The following is a 27,970-nucleotide window of genomic DNA, read 5'->3' on the forward strand; positions in this document are numbered from 1 at the left end:
TTGCGTTTGCTTGCATCATCCCATATAGTCCTTGCACAGCCTACAGTCCTTTTCGAGCACACCGCACAATGCCAAAGTCATTGAAACCGAGCTCTGCGAAAGACTCCAAGTGGGCGCCGCGCAAGAGGGCGGCCTCCTTCGCTGGGCTCTTCCAAAATCTAGGGAAATTCCTTCCCAGTCATCGTCCCGAACAAGGCGGAACGCTTCGTCCCGAGTTGAACCTCAGTGGAGAATCTGGTTACCATGATCTTGGAATCAACCCCGAAGAGTTGACACAGTGGAATCTCGCTGAGGATCTACCCCAAACCCGTTGTGCGCACACCGTAGCTCCTGAATCTGTTCAGAGTCATCGGCGGGCTGCCAGCCTCAGTCCTCGCAAGTTGAAACCTAGAGTCCCAACTCCACAGTCCCAGACGCAGTCACGCCTAGACATCAGACGCGGCAAGCTCCCAGAAAATCGTGCTTTCAACCTTTATTTGCCGCCAGTGGCCCCTGGCCGAACCGAGAGCCTCTCTGCAACTGACGCAAGTGCTCGCTTGGAAGATCGAGAACGAATTCGTCGACAACGCCGCGAGCTAAAAGCAAGCGGAGACTGGCTGGGGGTGACTAGAGCTGACCCCTTGACTGGAAACTTCAATGTCTTAACACCTACCAACAGCATCAGCTCGGATACGACAAGTCCCTCTACACAGGAGAAGATGGGGAAGCTCATCAAAAGCGTCGAAGAAGCAAAACTCGCGCTTGCTCGTGCGACGACTCAAGCCGAAGCCCAGAGGGAGAAAATAAATATGGACAGAGACCAGGCGAGGCTGGACAAAATGGATCGAGCGAAAGAGAGGATCAAACGCCAGCAGGAATCCATGAAATTGGGTCATCGTCGAGGACAATGGTCTTCTGCCGCGAAGCCCAACTTGAGCCCCATTGCTGCGTCGTTGAATAGTACTGCCCCTAGCAAAGGTGAGCCTTTCGTTCCAGTACTTTGAGATTTACCTAACTTTCTATTTCAGACGCCGAGGGTGATATTCAAGTCGGGTCGCCCAGCAGGACCGCAAACGACAGCCATGGCACTGGGCGAGGAACTGGAAGAAGACACGCACTCGAGCCAGCCCAACCTCGGCAACATCAACATCACCGTAATGATTCCACGGATACAATCATTCATACGCCGGCAAGACGCAGTAGTAATCGTGTATCTTTTGCTGACCCCTTGCCTGATCCCTCATTGTCCGCAACGACCTCGAGTATTCAAGATACAAAGCCAGCTGAAGATGACAGTGGGAAACGTTTTTTATGGGGACGCGACCGGGGATTGACAGACCCAGGGGGGTACAGCGAAGATCGAGCTACAGCGATCTCATCGTCGATGACAGAGTCAGACCTGAAGTCCCAGTCAATCTCCCCAAAGAGCTCGACCAAACAGGAACACTTCACCGGCCTCACAGTAGAGATTCCGGACCATTATCTGGGGCTCATAAGCCCAGAGCCGGACATAGAGCTCGTGAGTTCGGAGGAGGGGTCGAATTATGCCCTGAGCCCGTCGGAAGAGTGCCGCTCGGAAAGCACTGCGGAGAGCAGCCCGGTTCTGCAGCCGCTCGACCTACCCAAGACGCTGGTAGACAGCCAAGCCACCGACATAGCTACAGCGACCTCATCCCAGTCGAAGTGGAAAGACTTCATGAGGCGTCCCTCCACCCCCCCAAGGTCGGGCCCAAGCCCGTCGGTTACCGTTCAAGCCGACGAGAATGGCCTCGCTACCCAGGTCCCGCGCCGGTCACGCAGCATATTCCAACGCCATCGCAGAACATTGACCAGCCAACAAGAACTGTCAGGAGAAACCCTAGTTACAGAGACGATACGCCTCCCACAACAAGCCCAGCACGAGCGCAGTCCCGAATGGGCAGGCAAGGTGATTCAAAGCTTCAACAGTTGCCTCAAGACAGTCCGCCGCGAATCTGTCTCCATACCCACCACCACCACTACTGGTTGCGGTCCCGATCGGCCGAGCCAGCCAGAAATACCAAATCAGGTAGTCCAAGTCGACGGACCCGCGCACGACACCACCGTGGCTCCAGCGACTCCGTCGTCGCACAAGCTGCGAGACCACATCTGCAGGCCGTCGGCGCCCACGCCAAAGGAAAGGACGACGTATTTCCATCGCACTATACCACGGAGCGTCTCGCCGAGTCCCACGCGCCTTCTCGCGACTCTAAGGACCGATATTGCATCAACCCGCGTTGCGACACCAAGAAGCAACCCCAAGTCGGCCAGGTTAACAACGCCAGTGATTCGCAAGACCATGAGAACCGGCGACGGTCAACTGGACGCCCCAAGCCTTGGACAGACGGCCATGATTCCTCTCACCGACCCATCTCCGCCTCGGCCTCCGGTCCCACCCCCGTCGCCGTCCCAGCCAGCTCATCAGCTCCGACTATCAGAAAGCGAAACCGCGGCGCGAACAGCTATGCAGAAGTCGCAAAGCAACGCGGTGGATATGCCAGCGCAAGTGACGCCGAAGCTGAGAAGTCCGAGTTCTATGGTGTCCACCCTCCGGAAGCCAACAGACGGCAAAGCGACCAAGAAGGAGACCGTCAAGAAAGAGGACAGCTCGGTAGAGGGAGCGGGAGGCAAGACAGCTGCAAAACCCGCCCACATTGTGGAGAAGCCGGACAAGAAACAAAGCCCCAGCCAAGTAGGCAAGGCAGGCGTCGCAAGCACCGGCGCTCCTTCCAAAGACCTGCCCCGCAAGCGTGACGCCGTCATGGAGATCTCCTTTTGGTGTCTGGTCGTAGCGCATCTGCTCTATAAAGCATGGCAAGCATGGTGGATTGTGGTGCAGCCGGCCTTTCACAAAAAGTCAGCCCTGTGGCTGCGGAGGCAGAAGGAGGAGACGACCTGGCAGGATCTGGCCGTCTTTTCCTTGGCCGCAGTCTCGTGTGTCATGGGTGTTATAGTAGGTTTGGGTGGACTGAAGATCCTGCTCAAGGTGTTGCTGTGACGGAAGGTAGCATGGAAGGTTAGATCCGAGACCCCTGTACTTGTCGGGCTCGTGGACTTGTGGGCGGTGCGGATATCCGAACCGGAGCTGCTCTACCATGGAACCTTTGAACCCCAGTCCTATTAGCATACCATAGCATCAACCCACCCCACCAATCAACATCGCTTATGTACAGTCAAACTCCAAAAGTGCTTGTACGACTCATTCTATTTTTTCCCCGTCTCTTCTTCGATCGGGCTTACCCTGCTGTGCCTACATGCTTCCAAGAGGCCAAATCTGGCCTCGTCCGTCGAAATGAAGTTGGAGAAAATGTCCATAGGTCAATTGGTTGGAGGCTGAAATGTGTGGAGTTGGCAGGTTGGATTTCATCACGTCTCTGATTGGCGCTGTGATCGTCACTGCCAAAGATTCTGGCAGATTCATGCATGTCCTCACACTACTCAGCAAGCTCTAACGTACAACCCCAACTTTATGGCCACCCACCTTTCTGGCCACCTAATCTGCCAACTACAACAACCTTCGGCACAACAGATTATCGTCGGTATTGGCTATTATTATACAATGCCTCGATATTCAGAAAATTCGATTCAAGGCGCTCTCAATGATATCAATCAAGGGATATCCCAGCGCCAGGCTTCCCTCCGATGGGGCGTTCCACGCTCTACCCTCCAATTACGACTCGGCGATGGCCTCAGCCATTCTGACGCGTCAATCGCGTCGATGAAGCTATCTAGGGAAATGGTTTAACGATTGCGACGATACACCTGATTGGCAATATACTTATTCGTCTAACGGTTGGATCAGTACAGATATCGCCGTTCGATGGCTTCGTGATATCTTTATACCTCGAGCAGCAGCTCTTGATATTAGATGGTCATATCGCTCACGACAACGTCGAGTTTATGTAGTTAGCCTATTGTAACAAAAACTCGTTACTATTTTTGCCAGCACACTATTCTCACGGGCTCCAACCTCTTGACGTCGCCACATTTGCTCCATTAAAGCGGTACTATCGTTCGTTAGCGACCTCTCTCTCGATCGAGTACTGTTCTATTCCATTTAAAAAGTCGACGTTCCTCTCGCTATACATCGAGGCATATACGAAGTCGTTCACGATCAATAATATACAACCAGGCTTCTCTGCAACTGGAATATACCCTGGTTGTACCTGAATAGCTATAATAGTACGTTGAATACACTGTTTCGAATACCTTCAATTGGATTGCAATATGTGGCCATAAAGGTGGGTGGCCGGAGAGGTGGGGTTGTACGTTACCCACTGCTTTTCGTCCATCATAGTCCAGATCTCGAGCCGTTGTCGGACCGACTGACCCGGCATGGACAAGCGGCTGTGGTACCTCATGTGAAGTGTGGAGAAGTGGGTTCTGGGCCTTTTATGAACCAATCAGACACCTTGCTTTAACAATCGGGATAGGAAATGATCCCCCGATGTTCGGCGCGGATGATCTTCACCAGATTCCTGCTACGGTATCGGACACCATTTACGCCTCCTGGTGAATTTTCGCCCTCAATTATCTTGGACGAGTATTTATCTCCCCGCATTCTCCTCTCGTTGTCGGTCTTCTGGGGCCAATTCTGAGCTTTTCATCTTTTTCTCATCTCCCTTGTCCAGTTCGAGCGAAAGGATACCATCACGTATCAAAACAACGAGACCACGTTGTTAGTTCAGGACCTTACCACCAACAAGCCGTAGAGGACGAACAGGTTATAAGCTGTCACAATGCCGTCGATTTCAGGCAGTAGGACTCTGTACGACAAGGTGTTGGCGGATCATATTGTTGACGAGAAGCTTGATGGCACAATTCTGTTATATATAGGTAAGTCAATTGGCCGAGAGCTAGCTGATGGCTCAGAAGTGCAACTAACACTGCACCCTCTTAGATCGTCATCTGGTTCATGAAGTCACATCACCCCAGGTTAGTATCCCAAAACCAAAAGCGGCTTGCGAAACAAATTGCAGGAGAGCTGTACAGTCCTTACCCATCGGCCTCTTTCCGGATTCGGAACACGCACTTGTCTCATTGGCTGTAGTCAAGATGATACTGACTTGCTATCTTGTAGGCGTTTGAAGGCCTAGAAAATGCCAGCCGCCAAGTCAGAAGACCTGACATGACACTGGCGACAACAGATCATGTTCGTAATATTGCACAGTTGATATCGTTTAGGTCTTTCGCTGACAAGGTCTTCTAGAATGTCCCCACAAAGTCCAGAAAAGGCATGAAGGACATCTCCACATTTGTGGAGGAGGAGGACTCTCGTCTCCAATGCACAACCCTTGAGGAGAACGTCAAGAAGTTTGGAGTCACCTATTTCGGACTCGGCGACAAGCGACAAGGAATCGTCCACGTAATTGGACCCGAGCAGGGCTTCACTCTCCCTGGCACAACTCTCGTCTGTGGTGACAGCCACACCTCGACCCATGGCGCGTTTGGCGCCTTTGCCTCTGGCATCGGAACGAGCGAAGTCGAACATGTCTTGGCCACCCAGTGCCTCATTACCAAAAGAAACAAGAACATGAGGATACAAGTCAATGGCGAGTTGGCTCCCGGCGTTAGCTCCAAAGATGTTGTTCTTCATGCCATTGGACTGATTGGCACAGCTGGTGGTACCGGCTGTGTCATCGAGTTCTGCGGCTCTGCCATTCGGAGTTTAAGTATGGAGGCCCGCATGTCCATTTGCAACATGTCTATTGAGGCTGGTGCTCGGGCTGGCATGGTTGCCCCTGACGAGGTTACCTTCGAGTATCTCAAGGGCAAGCCTCTCGCTCCTAAATACCCGTCTGCTGAATGGGACCGAGCCGTTTCGTACTGGAAGAGCCTGCAGTCCGACCCGGATGCGAAATACGATATTGACGTGCAGATTGACGGTGCTGACATTGCCCCCACAATCACGTGGGGTACTAGCCCTGAGGACGTGGTTCCAATTACTGGGGTAGTGCCCGACCCTGAGACCTTTTCAACCGAAGCCAAAAAGGCGAGTGGCCGACGGATGCTTGAGTATATGGGGCTTACTGCGGGAACCAAGATGGAGGATATTCCGGTTGACAAGGTCTTCATCGGATCCTGCACAAATTCCCGGATTGAGGATCTACGAGCCGCCGCCCAGGTCGTCAAGGGCAGGAAGATCGCTCCGTCTGTGAAACGTGCGATGATTGTACCCGGCTCTGGTCTGGTCAAGGATCAGGCCGAGGCTGAAGGTCTCGACAAGGTCTTTCTGGACGCCGGATTTGAGTGGAGGGAAGCTGGCTGCAGTATGTGCCTAGGAATGAACCCCGACATCTTGGCCCCCAGAGAACGATGCGCCAGCACCAGTAACCGAAATTTCGAGGGCCGACAAGGTGCTCTCAGCCGAACCCACTTGATGTCGCCTGTCATGGCGGCTGCGGCAGCTATTGTGGGCCGGCTCACCGATGTCCGAAAATTGACTGAGTACAAGACTAGCCCTCATATTGAAGCTTTCAAGCCGACGCCGTCCGGGAAGCCAAAGGTTGATGAGCGCATCAAGTACGACGACGAGGCACAGGAGCAGCTCGCAGACCAGCCCGAGGACAACTCACCTCACACCAATACTATTGCCTCAAAACCCGAGGGATCTCAGGGTGTCCCCAAGTTTGAGGTTCTCAAGGGCATTGCAGCACCTTTAGACCGGTCCAACGTTGACACTGATGCCATCATCCCCAAACAATTCCTCAAGACTATCAAGCGTACCGGTCTCGGCTCTGCCGCTTTTTACGCATGGCGATTTAAGGAGGATGGCTTGCCAGACCCTGACTTCGTGCTCAACCAAGAGCCATACACAAGGTCCAAGATTCTTATCTGCACGGGTCCCAATTTTGGATGTGGCAGCTCGCGTGAACATGCTCCTTGGGCGCTGCTCGACTTTGGCATTAAATGTGTTATTGCTCCGTCATTCGCCGATATCTTCTTCAACAACACGTTCAAGAACGGCATGCTTCCCATTGTCGTCGAGTCCAAGGACGACATGGACAAGATCGTGGCCGAGGCTCGCCAGGGCAAGGAGATAGAGGTCGATCTGCCCAACCAGGTCATCCGTGACGGATCCAGTAATGAGATTTGCAAGTTTGACGTTGAGGAGTTCCGCAAGCATTGTTTGGTTAACGGCTTGGACGACATTGGTCTAACCATGCAGCTAGAGGACAAGATTTGCGAGCATGAGAAGAAGATCACGAGAGACATGCCCTGGCTTGATGGTAGAGCCTATCTGAAGAGAAAGGGCCAGGGTGGCAAGCTTGCCGTGAAAGCCGCGCCGGTACCCAAGACGAACCGAGGCGAGGTGATCCAGAACCCCATTGACTGGTGAGACTCATTTGGGAGAAAAGTGTTTTGTACGAGCGTTTGCTTTGCGATGTTGGAGTATCACTACGAGCAACCCTAAAAGAGGAGAGAGAGAGAAACAAATGACGGGATAATCTGAATTTTGAGGAATATTGCAGATACAGGCTTTGATTTTGCTGCATCAAAGCATGCTAGCTGCCAAGAATGATGAATAAATCCGATTGCACAAATCACCTAATACTTCTCGATCATATTTGCGCAGAAGTCTGGACTTGTTCCATGGTTGAGTTACTAGCGAGGGATCTCACAGACTTGATTGCCATCCAGGTCCAACCAGCATTATAAAAGTGCTGCACAAATGACGACCCCTGCCGACATCGAATTCAGGTTTATGACGGGTGACACGGCAGCAGACCCGCATGCTGCAGCTAGTGATGGCGGGTCACATTGAGGTAGGGTATAGCTCACTGATTATCTATAGCGGCCAATCGACGTAGTCATCCACCGGCTAGCAGTACTGCTACATGGAATGGCTCCTCTGCACATTATTTGACAGGTCGTGGAGAAAGCTGAGCAGATTCGACACTAGCAACTGCCAAGCAGCAGCACTACGAATCGAATCGCTAAGAGTAGACGTATGTGGTTAGTTCCCCCCTGCGAATGCGCGGCGAATGAGTCGCATGACAAGGATGCCTCTCACCCCATTAGAAATAGACAATCAAGCTAGATTCGCCTTGCAAATCATATGCTATGTTGGGTACGCTCAACGGGGACCGAAAACATACTATTTCCAGATTGAGGGGGAGGGAATTCGACCATCCATCCTTAATACGTGAAGTGGAGACTTGGAAGGGGAAATAAATGCCATTTCGGGGGGGTCTTGGTCATTGTGGGAAGTAAGATTGAATATGGCAAGAGGTAGTCCGGTTCCCGATAAGTCAGCCGCGTGGTCTTTCAATATGGCGTGAGTCGCTATTCCGTAGGAATCGATTCTTCTTGGCCAAGTAAGATAGGGGACATGGGGAGAGAGATTTAGGTTGTTCAGAGTATGGTCCCTTCCCGCCGTGTCTCGACATAAAGTGTTAGCTCTTCCGCATTATGACTTGTTCGACTGGATCCAAACGGATGATATATTTCTTCGAGACTTCTCTGTCAAGTGTTGCAACTGGGCTCTTCCTTGCCAGCCTGCCTCTATCTCGATGTATCGTATACTCATCTTGATCAGAAACTAAAGACGCCGTGTTCAAGAGATCGACAAAATGCCTACGAAGACCATTCAACATTCAGCCTTGCTCAATGAACTCAGCAGGGACCAACACGAAGTTCCCTCCAGACCAAGCGAACTCCTGGAAGCGAACGGTACGGGCGAATGGCCTCCAAAGACAGAGTACCTCGACTCCTGACCATAGCCCTTCGTCTCTACCACGGGATTGACTTCGAAATTGCGACCCTTTTGTCGACCTAAGAGTCATCGTTAGGCGAGGACATGAATCAGAAGACGAGTATAGCGTTCCATAATGCAATGCAAACTCTGCTACTCTCGTTGATTAGATTGGACCAAGTTGAAGCCATTATACGTGCCGTCGAAAGGAGAGATTGGAGTACGGTAATCAAAGCTTCGTACAATGGGCTCTATAGCTGCATAGCTATGTCTCGTCATGCTTACAGGTAGGCAAGTAATCGTATCCATTATGCTTAGAAATAGGGGTCATTGGCACTTACGCCCATGCAAAGCAGAAACTGCACACTGTCGACCCTGCCTTTAAGCGAGCATACTGTAAAGCCGTGCCAGACCACGAATACCTGCGCTTTGGGTTGAACCCCATGGGACAAGTATCCTCATGTACTAAAATTTCCCAGTAGACTGCGGCGAGTCCGAGGAGCGTGTTCGACTGATAGCCAGCACGAAGAAGCATGCCAGGGACCCGAGGGCTTGGATCATGGAGCGCTTCCACCAGTGGGGCACGGACATATCTCTCCAATCTATAACTCCAGCCACGGCCTCGGCATGAATGTGCCCATTTTCGTAGCTAGCCTACTGACGCTTGCATTTGAGCGTACGGCATCTGGCTTTGCCACATAATCGAGGACGGGTTCTAGCGCGTGAGGAGGTTCACCCCTGACGCTCGACGCCTGGTTGCCTTGTGCGCTAGGTTTCGTGTTTAGCATGACGGCCTGGCTTAGAATCTCCCCGAGCTGAACACTCACAGTCAACAGGTGTTTACTTAACCGAAGCCAAGGCATGCTCTGGAGTCGGGTGAAATCGAAGTCGATGGGTGCAGGCGTTGACACTAACCCGTAGTGTCCAGGTGGAGAGGGCACAACCACTTTGTCTGTATACTGAGCTGGTACAGTAACCATCACCAAGTAGGGGTACGAGGCAAGAAGCCGTGCCAATACTGATTCGCTCCATGTTGGAGTATGAATTTCGACTTGTCTCCTTCCTGACTTTGGTGGTAGGGATCCGAATGCCGCCAATGATAAGGTCGCCCTCGTTTTCCTCGCGCTTGCGATTGGCGATCCGGTGTCTAGCATGTTCCCAAATAACCGCTGGATGGTTCTTCAAAAACCCCCAACCGTGAAACTTCGTTTCAAATAGTTTGATTCTGATACACCATTAGTGTTTTGACCACGAGGCTGAGCAGGCATGGGAACTTGCGATGAAGCCCCGTTGGCCCATTTGCACTGCTACATGGAGAGCTAGGCCCTCAACTACGTAAAGTTGTGGCTCAGATGAGTTGGTACATCAGCCAAAGCTTCCATCACCCAAGAGGATTCGAAAATCCTCGCCAAAGCGAGACCAGCCTGTTGATTGGTTGTACAAACCACCCTGGAGGACGTGCAATTACGTGCCATAGAGCCTTGCCGTCTGTATGGAACCACTTCAGTGTTTCGCGTCCAAGTTCGTGGGTCCTTTCCGCAACTCCCCCTCGAGTGTCATGGTGAATTTTTTATTCATTCGTCTATTCATCTACCTCTCTAGCCACGCACGTTCGTGGACAAACCATTCTGTAAAACAAACAAATCGCAGTCCGCATGCCGATCGTGCGATAACGTAGGCGGCTCGGTGCGTGTAATTGCCTTGCGGGTTCTTCTTTAGCTAAAGCACAAACCAGAGCGCTTGAAAATTCTCATCCCATCACATAAAAATCGCACCCCTCACGCTTCGGTGGGGAAGGCCGTGATTCGGACGAAAGATGCCAGCGGGGTGGTCTTGAATCATGGACTCGTTGATCGTGCTCAGCTCGTAGCATAGCTTAGCTTCCCCAGTACGCCTTTGGGCCATCAACCATATAATATCGGAGATATTGACTATGCCCCAAACCACCCTACTGACCAACCATGTTGACTCCTCCCTGTATCTCCTATAATTAAACAAAATCTCAACACAACGACTTCGCTCCATAGCCCAATTTCATCGTCAAGCGTTATTGTCTCGACTTCTACTATCAGAGTTTCTCTAGACCTCGGCTGAAAGCACGCCGCCAAGTCAAGCACTGCAATAGGCACAGGATATTTCTCACCAGAAGTCCTGAGCATGCAAGGCACCAGCGGCCCAAAAAGAATAAAAGAAGATCCGTATCAATTGACCGTGATATGATGTGACAGTGACGTCGACGAGTATTTCGTCAAACAAGCAACTACCTCAATTGTCTGAGGTTGCATCTTGTCGTTCAGAACAGTCTGTCCTACTTGACCCGTTCTTTGAAAGCCAAGAACTCCCGGATCCGCGTTTGGTGATTCTCGCAAGCCGTATTCCACTGCTTGCGAACGTCATGATCTTGGTCAAGCTCCAATTGGTACATACGTGCAGCATCTGCCACCACGGCCGAGTCAAGCCACGACAGGCCGTTCTGCTGCCGGCGTTTCTTGTAGTTCGTTTGACGAGCGGTAAAGTGGTCAAGAACCTTTTGATTGAACGCTTCCCACTTGTCCATGTAGTTGTAGAAGTCAACAGCATATTTGCGGAATGAGCTGAGGTTGGGCCGGATACCTGCGACAGCCATGGTGGCCGGGAGTCGTGGCGCGACCGGCGGCGTGGGGAAGCTCAACGGTGCAACCGGGATCTGTGTGTCTAGTGGTATTTGCTCCGAAGATTTGCTCTCGAAAGGAAGCGTAGATTTCAGGTCCGCGAACGACTTAAGGCCTGTTGGGGTTGAATCCGTGAATGGCTCCACTTTCTTGAAATCAGCAAAAGTGGTTCTGAACTCTTCCGTATCCTCAGAACCCCCAGTTTGAGAGATGAAAGGGTTCGCGATCGCGGAACCTGAATCCGTCTTCGCACCGAGTCCATGCGAGGAAAGGATGGTGCTATCGCCATCCAGATTTGGGCGTGCAGGCCGTGGGTACGTTGCTCCGTCAACCTGTGCATTTCCGGCTCTCCACTCGGGTCTACTGGGTTCAACATGGATGTTTCGAACGCCATTCGCCTGAGAAGCCTTAGGTGTGTCCTCCGTTTTCTCTGAAGGAGGTGTATCGATATCCATGGCATTTGGGCTGTCCGTTCCCGACGGCGGCCTGGGTATCTCTTGCCACCCTTCGCCAGCACTGCTGCTCTCATCATCAACCAACCCAGCTGTACCCATAGTCATCTTCACCGGTTTCGAGTTCTTTCTTGAAGGTGCACGACGCGTAGGAGAGGTTGATGCACTGTACGAAGGCTGTGGAATAAAATGGTGAGGTCCTATCTTCTCACTCCACTCCCCAGCTGAGAATCCCGCTTTGATGGCGTCCTCCGAGCCTTCCTGGGTTGACGACATGCGCGTTGTCGGCTGCGGCCGTGGGGTGGTTCTCGCGGGTGAACGATGGTTCAGGCGACTTCGCGACTGCGAGCGTGATTTGGAAGGCGTGAACGGCTCGTTGGCCGAGGCATTGCCGGCCTTGAATTCCCACTCGTCAGGATGTTCATCCTGCACGAACCTTGTGTTTATGTTATCAGCACTGCTGCTCGCAAAATTATGCGGGCTCTGCATCTGTTCTGAAGCATTGTCGTCGGCGGAGAAGCTAAAACTATTTGAATCACAGTTGTCAGTACGGATCCCTCCCTGAGTTGTGTGACAACCCGCCATCTTCTCTGCCTCGTTCACCAGCTTGAATATGTCTTTCTCGCGTGTCACGTACGGCTTCTTGTTGACCATGTGTTCCGCGTTTTTCTTGAGAAGGTTCTCGAGAGGATACAGAGTTGAATAATCAGACTTCTTGGCTGTCCCACTTGAGGCGCCATTGTAGTGGGCGAAGCTCAACTTTGAAGACCATCCGACCGAACCAGAATTGTGCGGTTGCAAGCCGGCGAAAGAGAAATGACGCTGGGAAGAAATGAATGGTGGTGCGTACACTGATGGGCCCCCATCTGGTTGAGCTGTGTTTCCTTCTGGTAGAAATGCTGTACCCTGTTAGTGAAATTGTCGGTATCAGAACGTTGCATGACATACAGTTGTTACCACCGGCGGTTGTGGCGCGTTTTCCCGCGGCAGTGGTGTTACTCGAGTCGGCTTTAGGCTTATAGCGGTCGCTGGCTCGGGAACTGGAAGGGTCCCCCCCATTTGATGACCGACGGATGTCATCAGCTCCCGTGTTGACTTTTGTAGAGTCCTCCGATCCGCCATCATTACTCGAGCTTCTTGGCGTACTAGAACTCCGCTGTCGCTGTCGGGGAAAAGGAAAGGTTCCTGTGGCGGGTCCCTCAGCCCCGGACTTTCGAGGAGGCTCTCGTGTGCTCCTGGTCCGGCCCAGCCCTGAACCCTCATCGAACAGACTGGTCTTCTCTCCACCTGGGGTATGGTAGGGCGTGCTCTGACGTTCATCCATGAAGTTGTCTTTCCTGAACTGTGCTAGTGGATCAGCTGTTGCTGAGGTACCAGATGCGCGGCGGTTCTTGCGCACCGAAGCGGCGGACTGCTCGTTGAAAATGTTGGTATGGGTCCGGGTCGTGAAGTAGTTATTGTTAGTGACTGGGGGTTCGTCTCCAAGACCTGGGGACCGCGGCGTGAACCCGGATCTTCTGGTTGCGTTACCAAATGAGGCCTGGGCTTTCTGTCTTTGAGAGGCGGTCCTAGGGAAACTCTCAGAGTCGGAAGTCCTCGCGTCTCTGGCCGCCGATGTTGGTGGACGGCCCGGCACAGGACGATTCGGCACTGGTGGAGGGTTGGTTCTTCCTCTAGAAGATGGACGCATGTCCTCCCAAGCCTTGTAGTTTGCTTTGCGCGATTCGGGGTCTTCTTTCGGAGCAGGCTTTGCAGGACGGGGCACCCCATTTGTAAAGCCGGAATAACGATGGGCACCAGAGGCGGGCTTAGGCTGGGCCCCGGTTGAAGCGGCGGCACGTCGCGGCGGCACGGGGAAGTCCTTAGCTACATTCTGCCAGGGGTTTCCCTTGACGCCGGATGAAGTGGGATATTTCGGGCCTCTATGGCGAATTGAGTCATCGTACTTTCGCTTGAGGGTTTCGTCGGTAAGGATCTCGTGGGCTGACTGTATGATCTGGAACTTGGAGTTCACCTCGGCTTCTCTTCCTGGATTGCGGTCAGGATGGTATTTGAGCGCTGTGATCCACCCCAGTCAGTATTGCTTCCTCTCAACAGTGTCAGCTTGCATGGTATTCACCAAGTTTCCTGAATTGCCGCTTGATCTCCTCCCCGGAGGCGTTCGGCGAAATCTCAAGATCCGCGTAGTAATTGCGACTGATATCCAGCTTCGGCATCTTGACGGTCTTGTTGGACGATCAATGACGGGAGCAACGGACAGAGTGTCGGGTCGTGGCAGGAACTTGTTGCAGCAGTGTCATGCCAGCGCAAGAGATTCGTACATGCATGAGAGGTTCGGGCTAATGTCGAGCATGAAGAGCTTGCGCGGAAACGGTGATGCCTCGGTGCGGTGGTAACAGAGGCAGGTTCTGAGGGAAATGCGACGCCCGGAGGTTTTGCCGGCAAACAAAGCCCCTAAGAGGTTCGTGATGCAAGGCTGATCTGCCCCAGGCAATCGCAGCTGCTTCTCAAAGACTTGAGATTGAAGTCTACGTATGTCGCGACAGTTTCGTGTTTGCCGAGGAATGAGCTGCGTGCGTGCAATGGAATCCGCCGGAGATCTTGCCAGTCGACAATAAGGGAAGCCTATGCGATGAGCGCAAAGCTTTGTCTAGAGTAATCCAGGAGACACAATCCTAAGAAAAAGTAAGGCAGGTACTCCAAACGTCGAACCTGGTCAGTTCGTCGTAGTTGGCGAAAAATAGCGGCGAGGGGTTGTGACATCGCAAAAGAAGTTCTCACCAGGGATAACGGCACTGTTGCGCTCTTGCCCGAACTTGGGGTCAGAACTGTAAGCAGCTCGCCCACGGTCGCCTTATGGTGGCGGGACAGGTGGGGCAGTGTTGCCTAGCTGAAGTTTGGATGCCAGGACCTCAAAAAACGGCTTCTACGGCTTCCGTCCCAAAAGCTGTATGCTGATCTCAATGCGAACTCAAATTCGCCAGCGCTTTAAACCAGATGGAAATTAGCTCACCGGAATATTTGTGTATCAGCAGACGGTAAGATAGAACGAATTATCTGATATTCCATACGGCGAGTCGGGCGCAGAGGAGCTTGTTTGTACGGCTTTGATGTTCTGGGGATTGCTTGCAGACCGTCCCCCCCTCGCAATTCAGGTTGGGAAGGATAGGGGAAATACGTCTGAGATAACCGGGGTATATCTACTACGGTATCGACCAAGGGAATTGTAAAAACGAAGTCGAAGATGATGAAAAGGAAGCTGGCAGGCCTAGCCAATCAGGGGAACCGACGCGATTGCCTGCACAAGAATGGGGTGGTTGAAGAGACAGTGATCATCACTTCAAGGTCTTGAACATACATGCATGTGGCCACCCAGCACGTAGGTAGGTAAACGTTGTGTGATGGGATGCGGTATTGGAGCCGGCATTCTTGTTGGCCTAGGTTCCGTCCCTACTGTCACAACGGATGTAATGGCAGGTCATAAACGTTCAGAATAAACGTCTAGACTAATTCCGCTGGCATGCAGATAGTTCCGTGAGCTATCCCACGATATTGAAGCAAGATGACGTCGGTTCTAGTTACGAAGCAGTAGATGGATTTGGCCAAGCACATTCCGGTCCGCAAGTTCCGGGCAACAAAGAGGACGATAGACTCGTCGAATTAACGTTTTCAAATCCGCCCTGGTTTTGCGGCAAGTTGCAGTGAATGATGCAGTTTGTCATGTGGACATTCATGTCTAGTCCAGGTGAAGCTCATGAAAAAGTCAAGCTTGTCAAGGGTCTCTCCCCAAAAAATCTCACCCACCAACTCGACTTTGCAACCAAGCACCACCTCCAGACTTGACAGAAAACAGTGCGTGTGTCTAGGTCAGGTTGTTATTCTCATCCGGCTCGGAAGCTAACGATGAGGCTCAGCAGATCAACTGCGAATACGATATGATGGCGAATCATATTTCGATGCCACGAGCTGAGCATTCGGGGCTGAGCCTCAGGGTCAAAGTCATGATGTTGTCAATCTATTGCCTAGACTAGCTCATGCACGTAACTGTCTGAGACAAACTGTGGTCACGACGTATACAAATTTCCCGAAGCGCCTAGCCGGTTTTGCTCATGTTCAGAAGCAAGGAACCCGGGAACCCGGTTGGGGAAATAAATGTCAAGCTCTATACTCTATAGTACTTGGTCACTACCGCTGTTGACAAATACGATTTCTTCTGCCACAGCTTATAGTCATCGTCATTTTAACAAAATGGTCTGCCGAAACCCGAAATCCCGGCATAGTACACGCATACCCGCTGCATTGAGGAAACTCTCCTTGGGACCAGCAACATTACGGCGCATCCTTGCTGGCTACCTGCCGCAAGTATGCACTGGGAGGAGCAAACAGAAAGTGGAACTGTCAAACTCGCATACACCAAGGATAAACAATAATATGCGTATTGGTGCTCAGATGGCCGAATGTTTATTTCAACCTCCGGCAAATGTATATGTGTATACTTATCCATGCCCGATTTTTGGTTGCTTGTCGGCACACGCAGAAGATGACGGCTCGTGGCATCCCCAAAACCCGAGCCACAACGCCTAAACAAACAATCTACTCTATACGGAGCTTCATCCAACTCCAAACCATGCCATCAACGGTCTCGAGTACCTGCGGCTTCATCGCATGACCTGACCACGCAAATGTCGTCGCCAATCCCAAGGCGTATCCCTAATCCTACAGCATTTCCTTGCTCATCTCGTAGCTCCAGCCACCCTCGCGCCTTAGCTTATCTCTAGCTGCCAAATCCTTCCGGATATCATCCTCAGTGAGTTTATCCGCACCGCTCCAGTTGGCACTAGACGTTCTCGCTCGGAATTTTTGCCATCGTTCCTTGCTCTTGCTGAACACTTCCTCCATGTTGAGCGGACCCGGTGCCCCAAAAACATGCATGGGATCCAAGGTTTCTTGTTCCATTAGTGCCTTGCGAAGAACCGGCGAGTCTGTCCAAGAAGCAAACATTTGCTTGTGTTCTTCATCGTCGTATTCGTCCTCATCGTCCGTATTGATCTCCGGGAGCTCAATTGACTCGCCATTCTGGAATCGCGGGGATGACCTTGTTGCTGATTTGGCAACCGACTTGGCGCCCGCGACTCCTGCGTTCCTGGCGGGGGTCTTGTGTGCCGGGCCGGCTGGGTTCGGATTGGGTGCAAAGGGAATGGCTGCTTTCGACACCTGCGCCATGTCCAGCGGATGTCCAGCTTTAGGCTGGCCGGTGTGCTGGCTCGTAACGGTCGTCTTGAACAAGTCTCTGGGGCCGGTCTGAGGAGCACTGGTGTAGCCAGCCGGGAACATGGACTTCTTCTGCGAGTCCTGGGCCTTTGCGAGCTTCTGGCTCTGCGGGAGCATAGTCGCAGCAGTTACCTTCTTAAAGCCAACCGATGGACGAACGGGCGCCCCCTTCAGGCTAGGCTGGTTCTCCATTTCTAAATCGTCGTCAAATTCCTCAGTCATGCGCATGCGCTTCGAGTCTTTGGTTTCTTGTTGAAGCTGCCGCTTCGGCGCAGGCTTGACACTATTCGCAGTCGATTTCAAGCGAGAGGGGGGCCGGTTCGGCTGGCTTTCGCTTGTGTGGCTTGCCTGGCTGTTAGCTTGAGGTCGGACGGCAGGCGGTGGAGCTCGTGTCTGTTTGGCCTTCTCAATTATGGCCTGTCTCTGGGCATTCTTCTTCGCGTCGATCTGCCTTTTTTCCTCTTCCTTTTGTTTGTCGGCTTCGAGCCTTCGTTGCTGCTCTTGACGCCTGTCTTCCTCTTGCATGGCAGCCCTCTTTCGCTCCATTTCGGCTTTGGCTTCGCGCTTGCGCTGGGCATCCCGCTCCTCTTGCTCTTTTCTTCGCGCAGCCATCTCAAGGGCCTTGGGTCTACCAGTGGACGACTGTGAGCTCTTGAGGCTCTGGAGTGAGGATTTCATGTGCAGAGCCGGCTGGGTCGGTTTGCCCTTGGGCTGAGACTGCGAGCTAGCTGGACCAAGAGTGTCCTGTAGGTTGGATGCCAAAGCGGTATTCGAAGGGTGATACTGGGAGCCCATGTTGACGCGTATGACGGTAGGAGCTTGTTTTGCTTTGCTCGGTGGCTCCTTCGTTGGCCTCATGGGTCGCTTGATTTCACGACCTTTGGCGGCCGAAGGCGGTGCTGCGGATCGCGGAACTGATGGAGGCGGCATTATCGCTGCCGCGTCAATTATCTCGGTATCCTCATCGACCTTCGGTTCGCATACCATGGCAGCAGCAAGTCCTTCTTCCTCGAGTTGGGCTTTGACCTTGCGGGGACTCGTGCGTGTTGGTTTGGGAGGTTGCGTTGGAGTAGGTGGTGGAGCGGCAGTCTTCTTTTCCCGTTCCCTCCTTTCTTGCTCCTTCTGCAGAGCCATTTGCTTCTCCATGGCAGCAATCCTCTCCTGCTCTTTGCTAAAGACGCGGGCTTTTTCCCGCTCTTGTTCGCGAGCCTTTTCAAGCTTCTGCATCTGTTCAACCATTCGTCGAGCCTCCTTCGCCTCCTTCTCCTTACGCTTCTCTTCAGCCTTCTCCTTCTCAATCGATGCCCTTGTTTTGCGGCCTTCAGGGCGCGTCGGACTGGTTGTGCTAGGTACAATCTGAGTGTCTGTGACATGTCGAGACAGATCCGGGTACAATGGCTGGTCATCCTGGCTGAACTGCTGGGCTAAAGATACGGTGGACGGTGCAGCATTGAGACCAAGGCGTGTGGTGGATGGTGACAGAAGCGAAGACTTGCCCTCTGCGCTGATCGCAGCGCTACTAGCCAGCAGGCCTTTCGAGGTCTTCAGGATGGAAGACAGCTTGTTCTTCACCTGTTTTAAAGGACTATCTCTGAGCGTCCGCGAGGGCGACTTTAGGGGACTAACGCAGGTTTCATTCTCAGAGACAGTGGCAAGCGCGGGGTTAGAGACAGATACACTCTTCTGAAGACTAGCCCCGTCCCCGCTGATTTGGTCGAGACGAGGCAAAACTGGCACAGATGCCGACTTGTGATGGCCCTTTGAATTTGTGGTTCTCTCAGGGATGGGGGAACGCTGAGGAGACTTGGACCGGCCGCTGCGCTCCCTCGTTTTGGCTACTGCGAAATCACCCTCGCTCACTGTGTCTTTTCCAGACACTCCCTCCATCACATCGGTTGAGTGACTCTTTAGAATGTTCGGTCTTGGGCTGAATAGCGCTGAGGCATTATCAGGAGGCCCAAGTGGCTCGATCCAATCATCCTCATCTTCGTCCTCATCCTCGGGAAAAGCACCCGGTGTTGTGTGCGTTTTTGGCGAGGGTACGGCCTGTGTCTTGGACGGAGATTGTGGTGCTTGAGTGGCAGTTGTAGGCAAAGTTGAACTGACTATTGATTTGGACGGCCGCGATGTGGTCGGTTGCGATTGGCCGAGTTTGCTGATTTGGTCCTGCAATCGCTGTGTATACGTCTTGTTATGAGCAATGGCACTGTCGGCCTCGGCTTCATCTCGGGTATCAACAGCAGCAATGTCTTCATTGTCGTCATCGTCGATATCCATTTCATCGTTCTCATCGTCCGTGACGTCATGCTTCGCATTGCCCAAGCTCTTTCCGCCTGTATGCCTGTTGTAGTAGCTGGTTCGATTCTGGTCGAGATGACTGGTTCTTGATATGCGGTTCCCAATGCTCTTGTGGGTGATAGGTTCCCGAGCTGGGAGGGAAGCAAAGTTGAGACTGCTCTTTCGAACTATAGGCCGGATTGGGCTCGAGCCATCAGATTGAGACCTCGACGTCTCGTCGAGGCTGGCCTCGGGGGCATCTCGCTCCACGTTTGGTAGCAGCGCTGGTTGCTCGACCATAGCTTTGTCAGGTGATGTTTTAACCGGCGATGACGTCTTCTTTGGTGATTCCGATTCAGGCTCGTGACCAGGAGATCCGGCGGGCGTCGTGCTTTCATGCGCGAATTTGGCCGTTGGCGATGGCAGCCTCGCGACATTCGCAGTGAAGTACTGGGTGTCTAAGTCATCACCCATTGCCTCAATGAGAGGGTCGGATGATGGTTGCGCAGGACTCTCGAGTACACCCTGGTCGGGCGAAGAAACATTAAAGGCAACATGGCCACCCTTCATAACTCTGGTAGGGCTGAAAGGTTGTGTAGCATCTTCGAGGTCCGCAGCTTCGTCGTCAATATCCATCACGTCCTGCGACTGGCTTCCATAATATCCAGAATCCGCGACTGGAATGCTGTTCTTCTGTGGACTTGCGGGCTTGTTAGTCCGCACGGGACTGGTCTGAGGTTCGGGGTCTTGAGCAATCTGGACTTTGGGCGTCTGGCTCCGCTCTAGATTGGGAATGGCAAAGGGATTAGGAGCGCCTTTCGGTGTAGCCGAGAAGATGTTGGAGAGTGGCTATGACTTGTTTTAGTCGTGCCAATCTTGTTTAGAGTTCGACGGCAGGTAGACTCACAACTCGGGCTTCGCCCGGATTCACCTTCCGTACTGTTCGCGGCGTTTTGCCTCGTAATTTCCCTGGTGTTTTGAAAATCTCAGCAACATTGCTGTTGCCACATTAGCAACGCAGTCCACAACAGCTCGAGTGTAGTGGCGTTTACTGACATCTGGTTCTCGCTGAATAGCTCTGCCATGTGTTCGTTGAGCCATTCGAAATCGTTCCGCGCAGAGAAGGAGAACTCCTCGACCTCAGACTGCGCGATCTGCAGGGCTGAAGATCTCTCCTCTGCAATCCAGGGTGCAGAGCCGACCTGGAGACGGGCCACTCGTGGCCTAGCCATTGTGGAGTGTCGGGAGCGGACAAAGACAAGATAAAGCGCGAGGACGTGTCAGCTCGTGACGGGACGCGCCAGGTAGCGAACGACTGGCGGTGACGGGGAATCCGGTGGTGTATAAATCGGTGATCAGTTAATCATGGCCCAAGAATGATTGTATGGGTTGAGGATGATTTGACGACGTTAGTTGGAAGCAAGTTGGAGAAGCAAGAATTAAGCTGTGGGCTGGATGTTGAAGTTTGGGAACATGCGCGCGTGATTGGCCGCAAGCCTGCCAAAATGTCAACAAACCACTTGAAAACAGTCTGTCTAGTGGGCAAAAGCTCGACCGCCATTGAGACCCACCCAGCCGGAACCCACGCCATCGGGTTTCATTGGTCTGTGCCCGCTCAATATCGGGACCACTATGGGTAAGCGAATAACAGGATAAACGGCATATGGAGTAAAAAGGTATGAAATGAGCGGATATTCCAGCACTGGTATCATGGAATGACTACAAACGTCTTACCCAGATCTGCTGCTTAATGGGTATTACCTACCCGATGTCGAATCTATCACACTTCATTTCTAGAGGATCAGCCAGAAAAATAATTGTTATTGAAAAATGTTAAAAAGCAACTAATGAAACTACTCCTGTACGAGTATATAACAACGCTGATGGTAAACTAACATTAGTAGATCATAACAAGCATGCTCCTAGTTCTAGATTTTTAGCATGTAAAGGTTTCAATATAAGTACCGAGACAACTAGTAAGTATTTAGGATGCTCCGCCATCTAATGGAAGTTGTAAAGGGTTATACCTCCATAGTATATCTAAAGGGTAGCAAAATAGTAGATCGAATAGCTTTGGAGGGTGAGGAGTAAGAATCGTTACTAGGCCTGAATGAGAGTTAAATGCTCTTGTTGAAATTTGTCATATTGACAGGGAAGCCTTAAAGCTATTTCGACCAAGTGAGTTAAGTGATTGATTCATGGCTCAGTTACCGACTAGGGGTGTAGTGAATAAAGGGATAGATGTACGAAAGGAAATAGGTGACCTGCGGCTAGATAATGATTGGTAGAGGTCCTCTTCAACTGCTGGCCACCTAAGCCGTACGCGGCCTAACAGTAAGGTGATACTCTGACATATCTGTTGCTTTTAAATTCAATATTGTCCTTTTAAACCCCATTCTGAGAGGATTCATGTAATGCACTATCCAAGTACCTTATTCTGGGTCCGCGCTTGTTGAATCACCCGAGTTTCAGTATCTCAATCCTCTATGCACGAACTAGCCAATACATGTTATGTCAGTTGCTCGATCGAACTAAAATCACTAGTCCATGTCCTCACTACATTGTAACCATTCGAATGGAAGCTACAAACTGAATTGAGGGACCTCGCCCATCATCGGCTCATTTTTTCGTCTCTGCCGATTTTGTGAGCCGATACAAAAGTTTGACACATACTTGACCCCCTCAGCTCAAGCCAGTGTCCGTCCAGCGACAACCGTTTTCCCCGGTGGTTCCTGGCAAAGGATATTCATCCACTGCTGTTGTTCCATGGTCTGTCCACAATTAGCGCCAAACCCTATAACCGCCTGCCTACGATTTCAACGAGATCCTCGTTCGGCCTGGGCTTTCGTAAGCCACATGCCAGAGATTAGCATTTGCTGTTTCACTGGATGGCAACTTGAAGTGAAAACGGATGTAACCGAGAAACCCGTTGCGCCGAGAGTCAGAAAAACATGTCCTCGTGGGTTCCAGAATACTGACGATGAAATGTGTTTGGTATTGAGCCCGTGATACCTGAGCTGGCGTCAAGTCCTTTGCGACGTAGAAGCGAGAGGCCTTGCTGTGTACTACGCGCTCACGAAGCCATACTCGGCTGTATTAGAAGGATAGCAACGGCGCGAAGTTGGCTCGTAGACCCTTTGGTCCAGTCGTAACACTCGAGCACAAGGAATAGCCCAGCTCTTGCAGATTGGCAAGGGATAAGTGGCCTTCGAATTGGATTCGCTTGTTTGTCAAGACGAACTCGCGATTGGTGTTCTTATGGCTGAGCATTCATAGAAGTCCGAATGATGTGAGAACTCAGGGAGAATGGGCCAGAATACCACGCGCTATATAATTCATAATTTGTTACGCGCACATTATTAGTACGGATGGGACAGGATAACTTGCGGCTTTTATTAGTAGTTTCCTGTTCCCCGGCTAATTTTCCTCAGCTTTCATAAACATAGTCCGGTTCTGTCGTACCTGTTGAAAGCACATACTGCCACCATTTCCCGTCAATCGCCCGTCGAACCCTTTACAACCATTCCGTGGTAAAATGTATATAGATATAGTATGGTAGCTCTAAACAATCCTTAAAATTCTGGATTCATCCTGGAGTTTTGCTCCCGCAACGTCCATCCCCGGGTGAACCAACGACCAATCGCAAGCTCCGAGCCACATCGTCATTTGTCTGGCTTATGTTGCTGTTTATAAGTTCCTCTCGGGAAATTGCATGATGAGTTAGATTCCATAGAGAGTAGACGGGACGTCAAGTGAAGTGAGTCGGAATGAATTTCGGGGATGACATAGAAGGCTGTGTCGGCCCCCAATTTCAGGCCCCTCTCTGTAGCCTTCATTTGCTCACTCTGATGCACTTTTTGGATGGTGATGCTTTACTCCTATTCAATTAACGTTAAAATATGGCAGCAGTAAAAAGTATAAGGCATTATATATGTAATTTTATAAGAGTCTACTGATGTTCAGTCATAATTGCAGTCCTCGGCTTTACTATTACGGTGTAATATTTCTAATTCCCTTCTCGCAGATTCTATGTCGAAAATTTCATCGTAACTTGTTCATATAGTCTCGACGGGGTTTAAAAATCGGTCGTAAATACAGAAATGATGCCATAATTAAGATGCCCAAGACCTGTATCTACCTTGGTATTCATGGCCACGAGACGAAAACTACGCAATGCTGCGGTTCAGGTCAATAATGATAGTTCATATAGACTAGTGACTACAGAAGGATTGTCAAGGTTATAGTTATGGAGCCAAACTTTTACACTCAGTCTCAAAAAGACTCAACAAGTCAGGTTCGTCGAAGTGGCCTATTGGACAGCCCGTATGATCACGACACAGTAATTTGGTGCTCGAGGTCATATTTCCAGTCTATTTAACCATAACTCATCCTTCTATTTTAAACAAAGATTCGGGCAAGTTATCACCACAACTCGCATACTTGCTTATTGATGTGAGACAATTCAGATTAAATTGTGTCTGTGATCTTTGCATCGTAGTCTGAAGTTGTTTATGCCCGCAGAATAATGGCCAGAAACCAACAGTTGGTGACTTAGTGTCCTTGACGTGTACACCACATGGGATCAGGGTATTAGGCATTTGCAACAATCTAGGCTGAGCTGTCGGTCACGGGTGAGGCCTGTATTCAACTGGAGATTTTCACATCCCAAGTTAGCTAGTGTACCTTCAGGAATGACCCCCTTTTCGAAGACCGACAACGCTGCCCAGCATATTGGACTAATACAATGGGCATCAGCTCAACTATCAGGGCATGACAAGTACGTTATTTGGCGCCAGTGGTATAATACAATACAACCAGATATCCAATCCATAAATCGGCTAGTCTACGCTTTCTAATACTATTAAATAATAGCTGTGGGAAGTTGTGGTCTCAGGTGTGGAAGGACGTAGGTCAGGCAGGTACGCGATGTAGTATTTAGGGATCCCCTTCATAGTATCAATACAGCCCTGGTACCTAGATTCTAACAATAGCTAGGTATATCGCTAAGCGGACTAGGATCTTAAGTGTTAGAAGTCCGTAAGGTGTATCATCTAACGGAGAGTAAGTACTGCCATTTTTAGAGGGATAGAGGGTATAATTGAAGGAAGTGCGTATAATTGATATCAGGGCATCAGATCCGGCGGCCATTTCGAGGCCAATTTTACTAAATAAATAGGGTATCTTTAGCCACAAATATACAGTCTATAACGCGAAGAATTCTAAACCCGGGTAGGTTGAGCGAATGACGCACATTTTTTATGTAGATATGCACAGAGTCCATAAAAAATGAAATTGAAAAATATCATGATAAATCATCCCATTTGTTGAGGGGAGCAATTGCAAAGAAAAAGATGTGGATCTCTCCCGCGTGGGCTCGAACCACGAGCCTCCAGATTGCAGTTATGTAACAGTCTGACGCGCTAGCCAATTGTGCCACGGGAGAAACTCAGCTACTTCTGCATTTGGATGAGCTATTGGTGAAAGAATCAGTTAATGTTAGGTGTTATAAAGTATACTACACACAGTTGGGCCAGCATGCACAACCGCTCACTAGAAACTGTGGGGAACCCAGCAGGCGGTGAAACCACGGCTTAATGACAATGCACAATCATCTTCAGACGCTGTTGTAGTACTTCGTAAAACAAATGGTTTGAGATATTCACAGTGATCTACGGACGGAAAAGTGAAGCAGCTGATACGATTTTGACAGCAAGCAGTCCACTTTACAACGGAAACAATCTGCAATTGTCCTAAGTTGATGGTTGGACTTCGATAGTTCAGGTTCATGCGACGCCATGTTCTTGCGGAGGTTGCTTCGCCCCGCCGAAATTGCATTATTTTTGCTGCCAAACAAGCCCCAAGGACACCTCTAATGAGATCTGACATCCTTCGACTTCTTCAATTCTCAAGATCTGGCGGTGCTCCGTTTTGGAAGTGAGAATAGACACACATTTCCCAGTAGTCAGTAGCCACGTGGAGAATAGAATAAACGGCGCAACAAGAGTGGAATAACGTGGGAATAGCACAGTATTGCGGTATAGTGAACAAGAATAACTTCAAGATTACGTCTGGGTGCGCCGCTTGTTTTATCCTCCTTTTAACACCATCTGAGTCGAACCACCAGATCTAAGATGCCCTATCATTGCAGTTGTTTGGCGGTCTATTCTGCTATTTACTTAGAAGACTTGATTGGCAGGCGCTGGACTGAAAGCATGCCACTTGGCAAGTAATTTTCTGTGAAAACAATGAGGAAATTTATAATTATGCTTGCTGGCTTTTCTGTATCAGACCTCAATGTATTTCATTCTCAGCTCAGCAACCAATTTCGGTGACTACAAATTTCGAACTCATGAGCGAAATATGTCTGTGCTGCAGATTTGTAGCTATTCAGGTCTGCATTGTTTAGGGCGGGTTAGGAAAATGTTACTTACACGGACCTAGGTCTACAAGCTACGTACATTCTGAATGACAATTGCGATGACTCGGTCGTAGAGTTCACTTACAGACGAGACTAGGCATTGCACAAAGCGTCGCTTGATGAATGATCCGATCAAGAGAGAAGTTTCATGTAAGTCGCCGCGAGTTGATTCAAATACGTGCAGTTTGGCTTATGAGATGAAGTGTGCAAATCAATGTCGTGGGCCACAGCTGTTGTTATGAGTTGAGATCAACGCTATCTATGTAATGCTTAGATCCGTCAATCCTTATTTGATTACTTACTAAAGGATTCGATCCTTCCTGAATATCCTGGTTTCTCGATAGAATGAATCACTACTTGGCCTTACGAGGTATCTTACAATATGTTCACGCTTTTGGCAGGCGCGCAGACCTCCACATCTTACCTAATCCTCCGTATCGTGCCGCATATTATCCGACATTTACCCATGGATTTTAGTACAGCATTCCTCCAAGAGTCCAAGAGGATTTCATGGCAATCAAGCTCAAATAACCATCCACCTACACGTCGACAACAGTTCATAACGGCATCCAAGGGATCCGAAAAGCGGCAGGAAGTCAACTGCGAGATCAAGAGGAACACAGTTGAATTGGATATCAAGCTTCACCAGAGCAAAGTCAGCTAGCTATAACTGATGCCGTACCGCGGACACCCCGAACGCTGGGGTTTCCCCGAGCCTTCTCCGATCGACAGACCCACTTGGCAAACAAATCGCAGCTTGATGTTAAACTGTCGACGAAAAGCTTTATTGACGCGTTGTAGGACTTTGTGACAAGTCTTGTCATTGCAGCAATCCGCAGTACCTGCTTTGGTCTTTTCGTTGATCCATGTTGGATTAAGTCAATACTCTAGTAGGCGAGTTGAAACTTCAGGCGCGACGCGAGGTAAGTACGAAATGTACCGTCTCAATACCGCTATCTTCTTTGCATCCGGCAGCTCCTTGCACCATAGCGCATTGGATTCACTCGGGTGGCGGATACTGAATATCGTCCTTTGAGCCATTCTCTTTATTGGACCATCTCTCACACGTGGTGGCTGCAGATTTTTGGCTCGGACCACATCTCTCTATACCAAGACTTCCTCTTATTATCCGTTGATAACGTCATTTTTTAAAGATGGCGACTTGCAAAGCATGCAATGAGCCTCTCATGCTCGAAGTCGACGATGAGGACGGCAACGGACAGCAACAGACTGTACCTGATGACTTGGAATTGTCATGTGGCGACCACTTCCACTGGCAGTGCCTGCTAGACCAGTCGTCTGAAATCGCCATTTCGTTGAAGTGCCCCGCCTGTCAGAGCCAGATCGCTGCAAACAGCGCAGGCCCATCAGTCACAAACCCATTTCTTCATGCCGCATCTGGCGTCACTATATTGACCAAGTACACCAACGAAGGCGGTGTCCAAGAGGACTTCGACATTCTGCCGAGCATTACGGAAGAAGCATACCTCGAGGCCAACCCCGAAGCCCGCCCCGCCCGCGCATACCACATCATGTGCAGCGAGGGCGACACCGAGGGCATCGTGGACCTCCTGAGAGATGCAGAGACAGGGGAGTCGGATGAGCCCGTCATGGCAACAGCGCAGCTGCTACGGTACCAAGACCCTCTTGCCAACAACAAGAGCGGCCTGCACTTAGCCATAGAGAAAGGACATGAGCAGGTCGTCTGGCTGCTCCTCTGGCTATCATCCTCGCTGCCTGCAGATGTCTTTCCTGAGCCCGCGGTAGCGGCGGCACAGTCGCTGGGTCTTCAACGTCCGCACACGGCCCCGATGGACGACATTCGTGCGCTTCAGGACGAGCATGGTCGCACGGCAGAGGCGGTGGCAGTAGAAATGGATGGCATCTGGACGGCGATGCTGGAGGCAGGGGCGTTACATGCGGGGGCATGAGGGAATTGGGAGCTGCATATTGACCGTCCGTTTGACGCATGCAAGCGACATCGCAGGCGATGTGTGTATGGAGGATGATATGCAGGATGGGCAGATGGATAAGTCGAGGATTTAAAGTGTGACCCTGCTGCATATAGCTTCCTAACATGACTCGCAATGAGCAGATCTAAAGCATTGCCCTCGGACCTTGCACGCCACACCTGCATACCTCTTGCCCCGTATCGCGCCTCTTTCCCATGAAGCGATATGTGCTCAGCCAATACCCGGGCTCAGCGACG

General features: G+C 50.9%; 8 protein-coding genes and 1 non-coding gene across 9 annotated transcripts; 4 read left to right on the forward strand and 5 right to left on the reverse strand.

Moving 5' to 3' along the window:
* Nucleotides 1–68: 68 nt before the first annotated feature.
* On the forward strand, nt 69–2,995 carry BCR38DRAFT_408962 (uncharacterized protein; the record flags this gene model as incomplete). The annotated part of the gene is made up of 2 exons (XM_040858325.1): nt 69–957; nt 1,008–2,995. The coding sequence occupies 2 exons, from the start codon at nt 69–71 to the stop codon at nt 2,993–2,995; spliced, it is 2,877 nt and encodes a 958-aa protein (XP_040716393.1).
* Nucleotides 2,996–4,399: 1,404 nt separating this feature from the next.
* BCR38DRAFT_432197 (3-isopropylmalate dehydratase-like protein) lies at nt 4,400–7,608 on the forward strand. Its single transcript, XM_040860167.1, has 4 exons — nt 4,400–4,833; nt 4,898–4,932; nt 5,078–5,149; nt 5,207–7,608. Exons 1-4 carry the CDS (start codon nt 4,737–4,739, stop codon nt 7,334–7,336), a joined length of 2,334 nt encoding a protein of 777 aa, XP_040716394.1. The 5' UTR covers nt 4,400–4,736; the 3' UTR covers nt 7,337–7,608.
* Nucleotides 7,609–8,594: 986 nt separating this feature from the next.
* On the reverse strand, nt 8,595–9,846 carry BCR38DRAFT_408964 (uncharacterized protein; the record flags this gene model as incomplete). The annotated part of the gene is made up of 3 exons (XM_040858326.1): nt 8,595–8,772; nt 9,034–9,341; nt 9,373–9,846. 3 exons carry the CDS (start codon nt 9,844–9,846, stop codon nt 8,595–8,597), a joined length of 960 nt encoding a protein of 319 aa, XP_040716395.1.
* Nucleotides 9,847–11,000: 1,154 nt separating this feature from the next.
* BCR38DRAFT_484689 (uncharacterized protein) lies at nt 11,001–14,011 on the reverse strand (the record flags this gene model as incomplete). Its single annotated transcript, XM_040863778.1, has 3 exons — nt 11,001–12,694; nt 12,744–13,853; nt 13,915–14,011. 3 exons carry the CDS (start codon nt 14,009–14,011, stop codon nt 11,001–11,003), a joined length of 2,901 nt encoding a protein of 966 aa, XP_040716396.1.
* Nucleotides 14,012–15,439: 1,428 nt separating this feature from the next.
* On the reverse strand, nt 15,440–16,226 carry BCR38DRAFT_432203 (uncharacterized protein). Its single transcript, XM_040860168.1, has 2 exons — nt 15,710–16,226; nt 15,440–15,647 (listed from the first exon to the last, which is right to left on the reverse strand). Exons 1-2 carry the CDS (start codon nt 15,767–15,769, stop codon nt 15,465–15,467), a joined length of 243 nt encoding a protein of 80 aa, XP_040716397.1. The 5' UTR covers nt 15,770–16,226; the 3' UTR covers nt 15,440–15,464.
* On the forward strand, nt 15,710–16,445 carry BCR38DRAFT_193840 (uncharacterized protein). Its single transcript, XM_040854032.1, has one exon. The coding sequence runs from the start codon at nt 15,948–15,950 to the stop codon at nt 16,377–16,379; it is 432 nt and encodes a 143-aa protein (XP_040716398.1). The 5' UTR covers nt 15,710–15,947; the 3' UTR covers nt 16,380–16,445.
* A 66-nt stretch (nt 16,446–16,511) lies between these two features.
* BCR38DRAFT_484690 (uncharacterized protein) lies at nt 16,512–20,575 on the reverse strand (the record flags this gene model as incomplete). The annotated part of the gene is made up of 3 exons (XM_040863779.1): nt 16,512–20,192; nt 20,251–20,341; nt 20,400–20,575. The coding sequence occupies 3 exons, from the start codon at nt 20,573–20,575 to the stop codon at nt 16,512–16,514; spliced, it is 3,948 nt and encodes a 1,315-aa protein (XP_040716399.1).
* A 4,127-nt stretch (nt 20,576–24,702) lies between these two features.
* On the reverse strand, nt 24,703–24,786 carry BCR38DRAFT_t171. Its single transcript has one exon. It is a non-coding gene; the product is annotated as a tRNA-Asn (tRNA).
* A 2,129-nt stretch (nt 24,787–26,915) lies between these two features.
* Nucleotides 26,916–27,692, forward strand: BCR38DRAFT_342145 (uncharacterized protein; the record flags this gene model as incomplete). The annotated part of the gene is made up of 1 exon (XM_040855928.1): nt 26,916–27,692. The coding sequence occupies one exon, from the start codon at nt 26,916–26,918 to the stop codon at nt 27,690–27,692; it is 777 nt and encodes a 258-aa protein (XP_040716400.1).
* Nucleotides 27,693–27,970: the final 278 nt, after the last annotated feature.

The sequence above is a fragment of the Pseudomassariella vexata genome, assembly GCF_002105095.1.
Source record: "Pseudomassariella vexata strain CBS 129021 chromosome Unknown BCR38scaffold_6, whole genome shotgun sequence".
In the NCBI taxonomy this organism is placed as follows: Eukaryota; Fungi; Ascomycota; class Sordariomycetes; order Amphisphaeriales; family Pseudomassariaceae; genus Pseudomassariella; species Pseudomassariella vexata.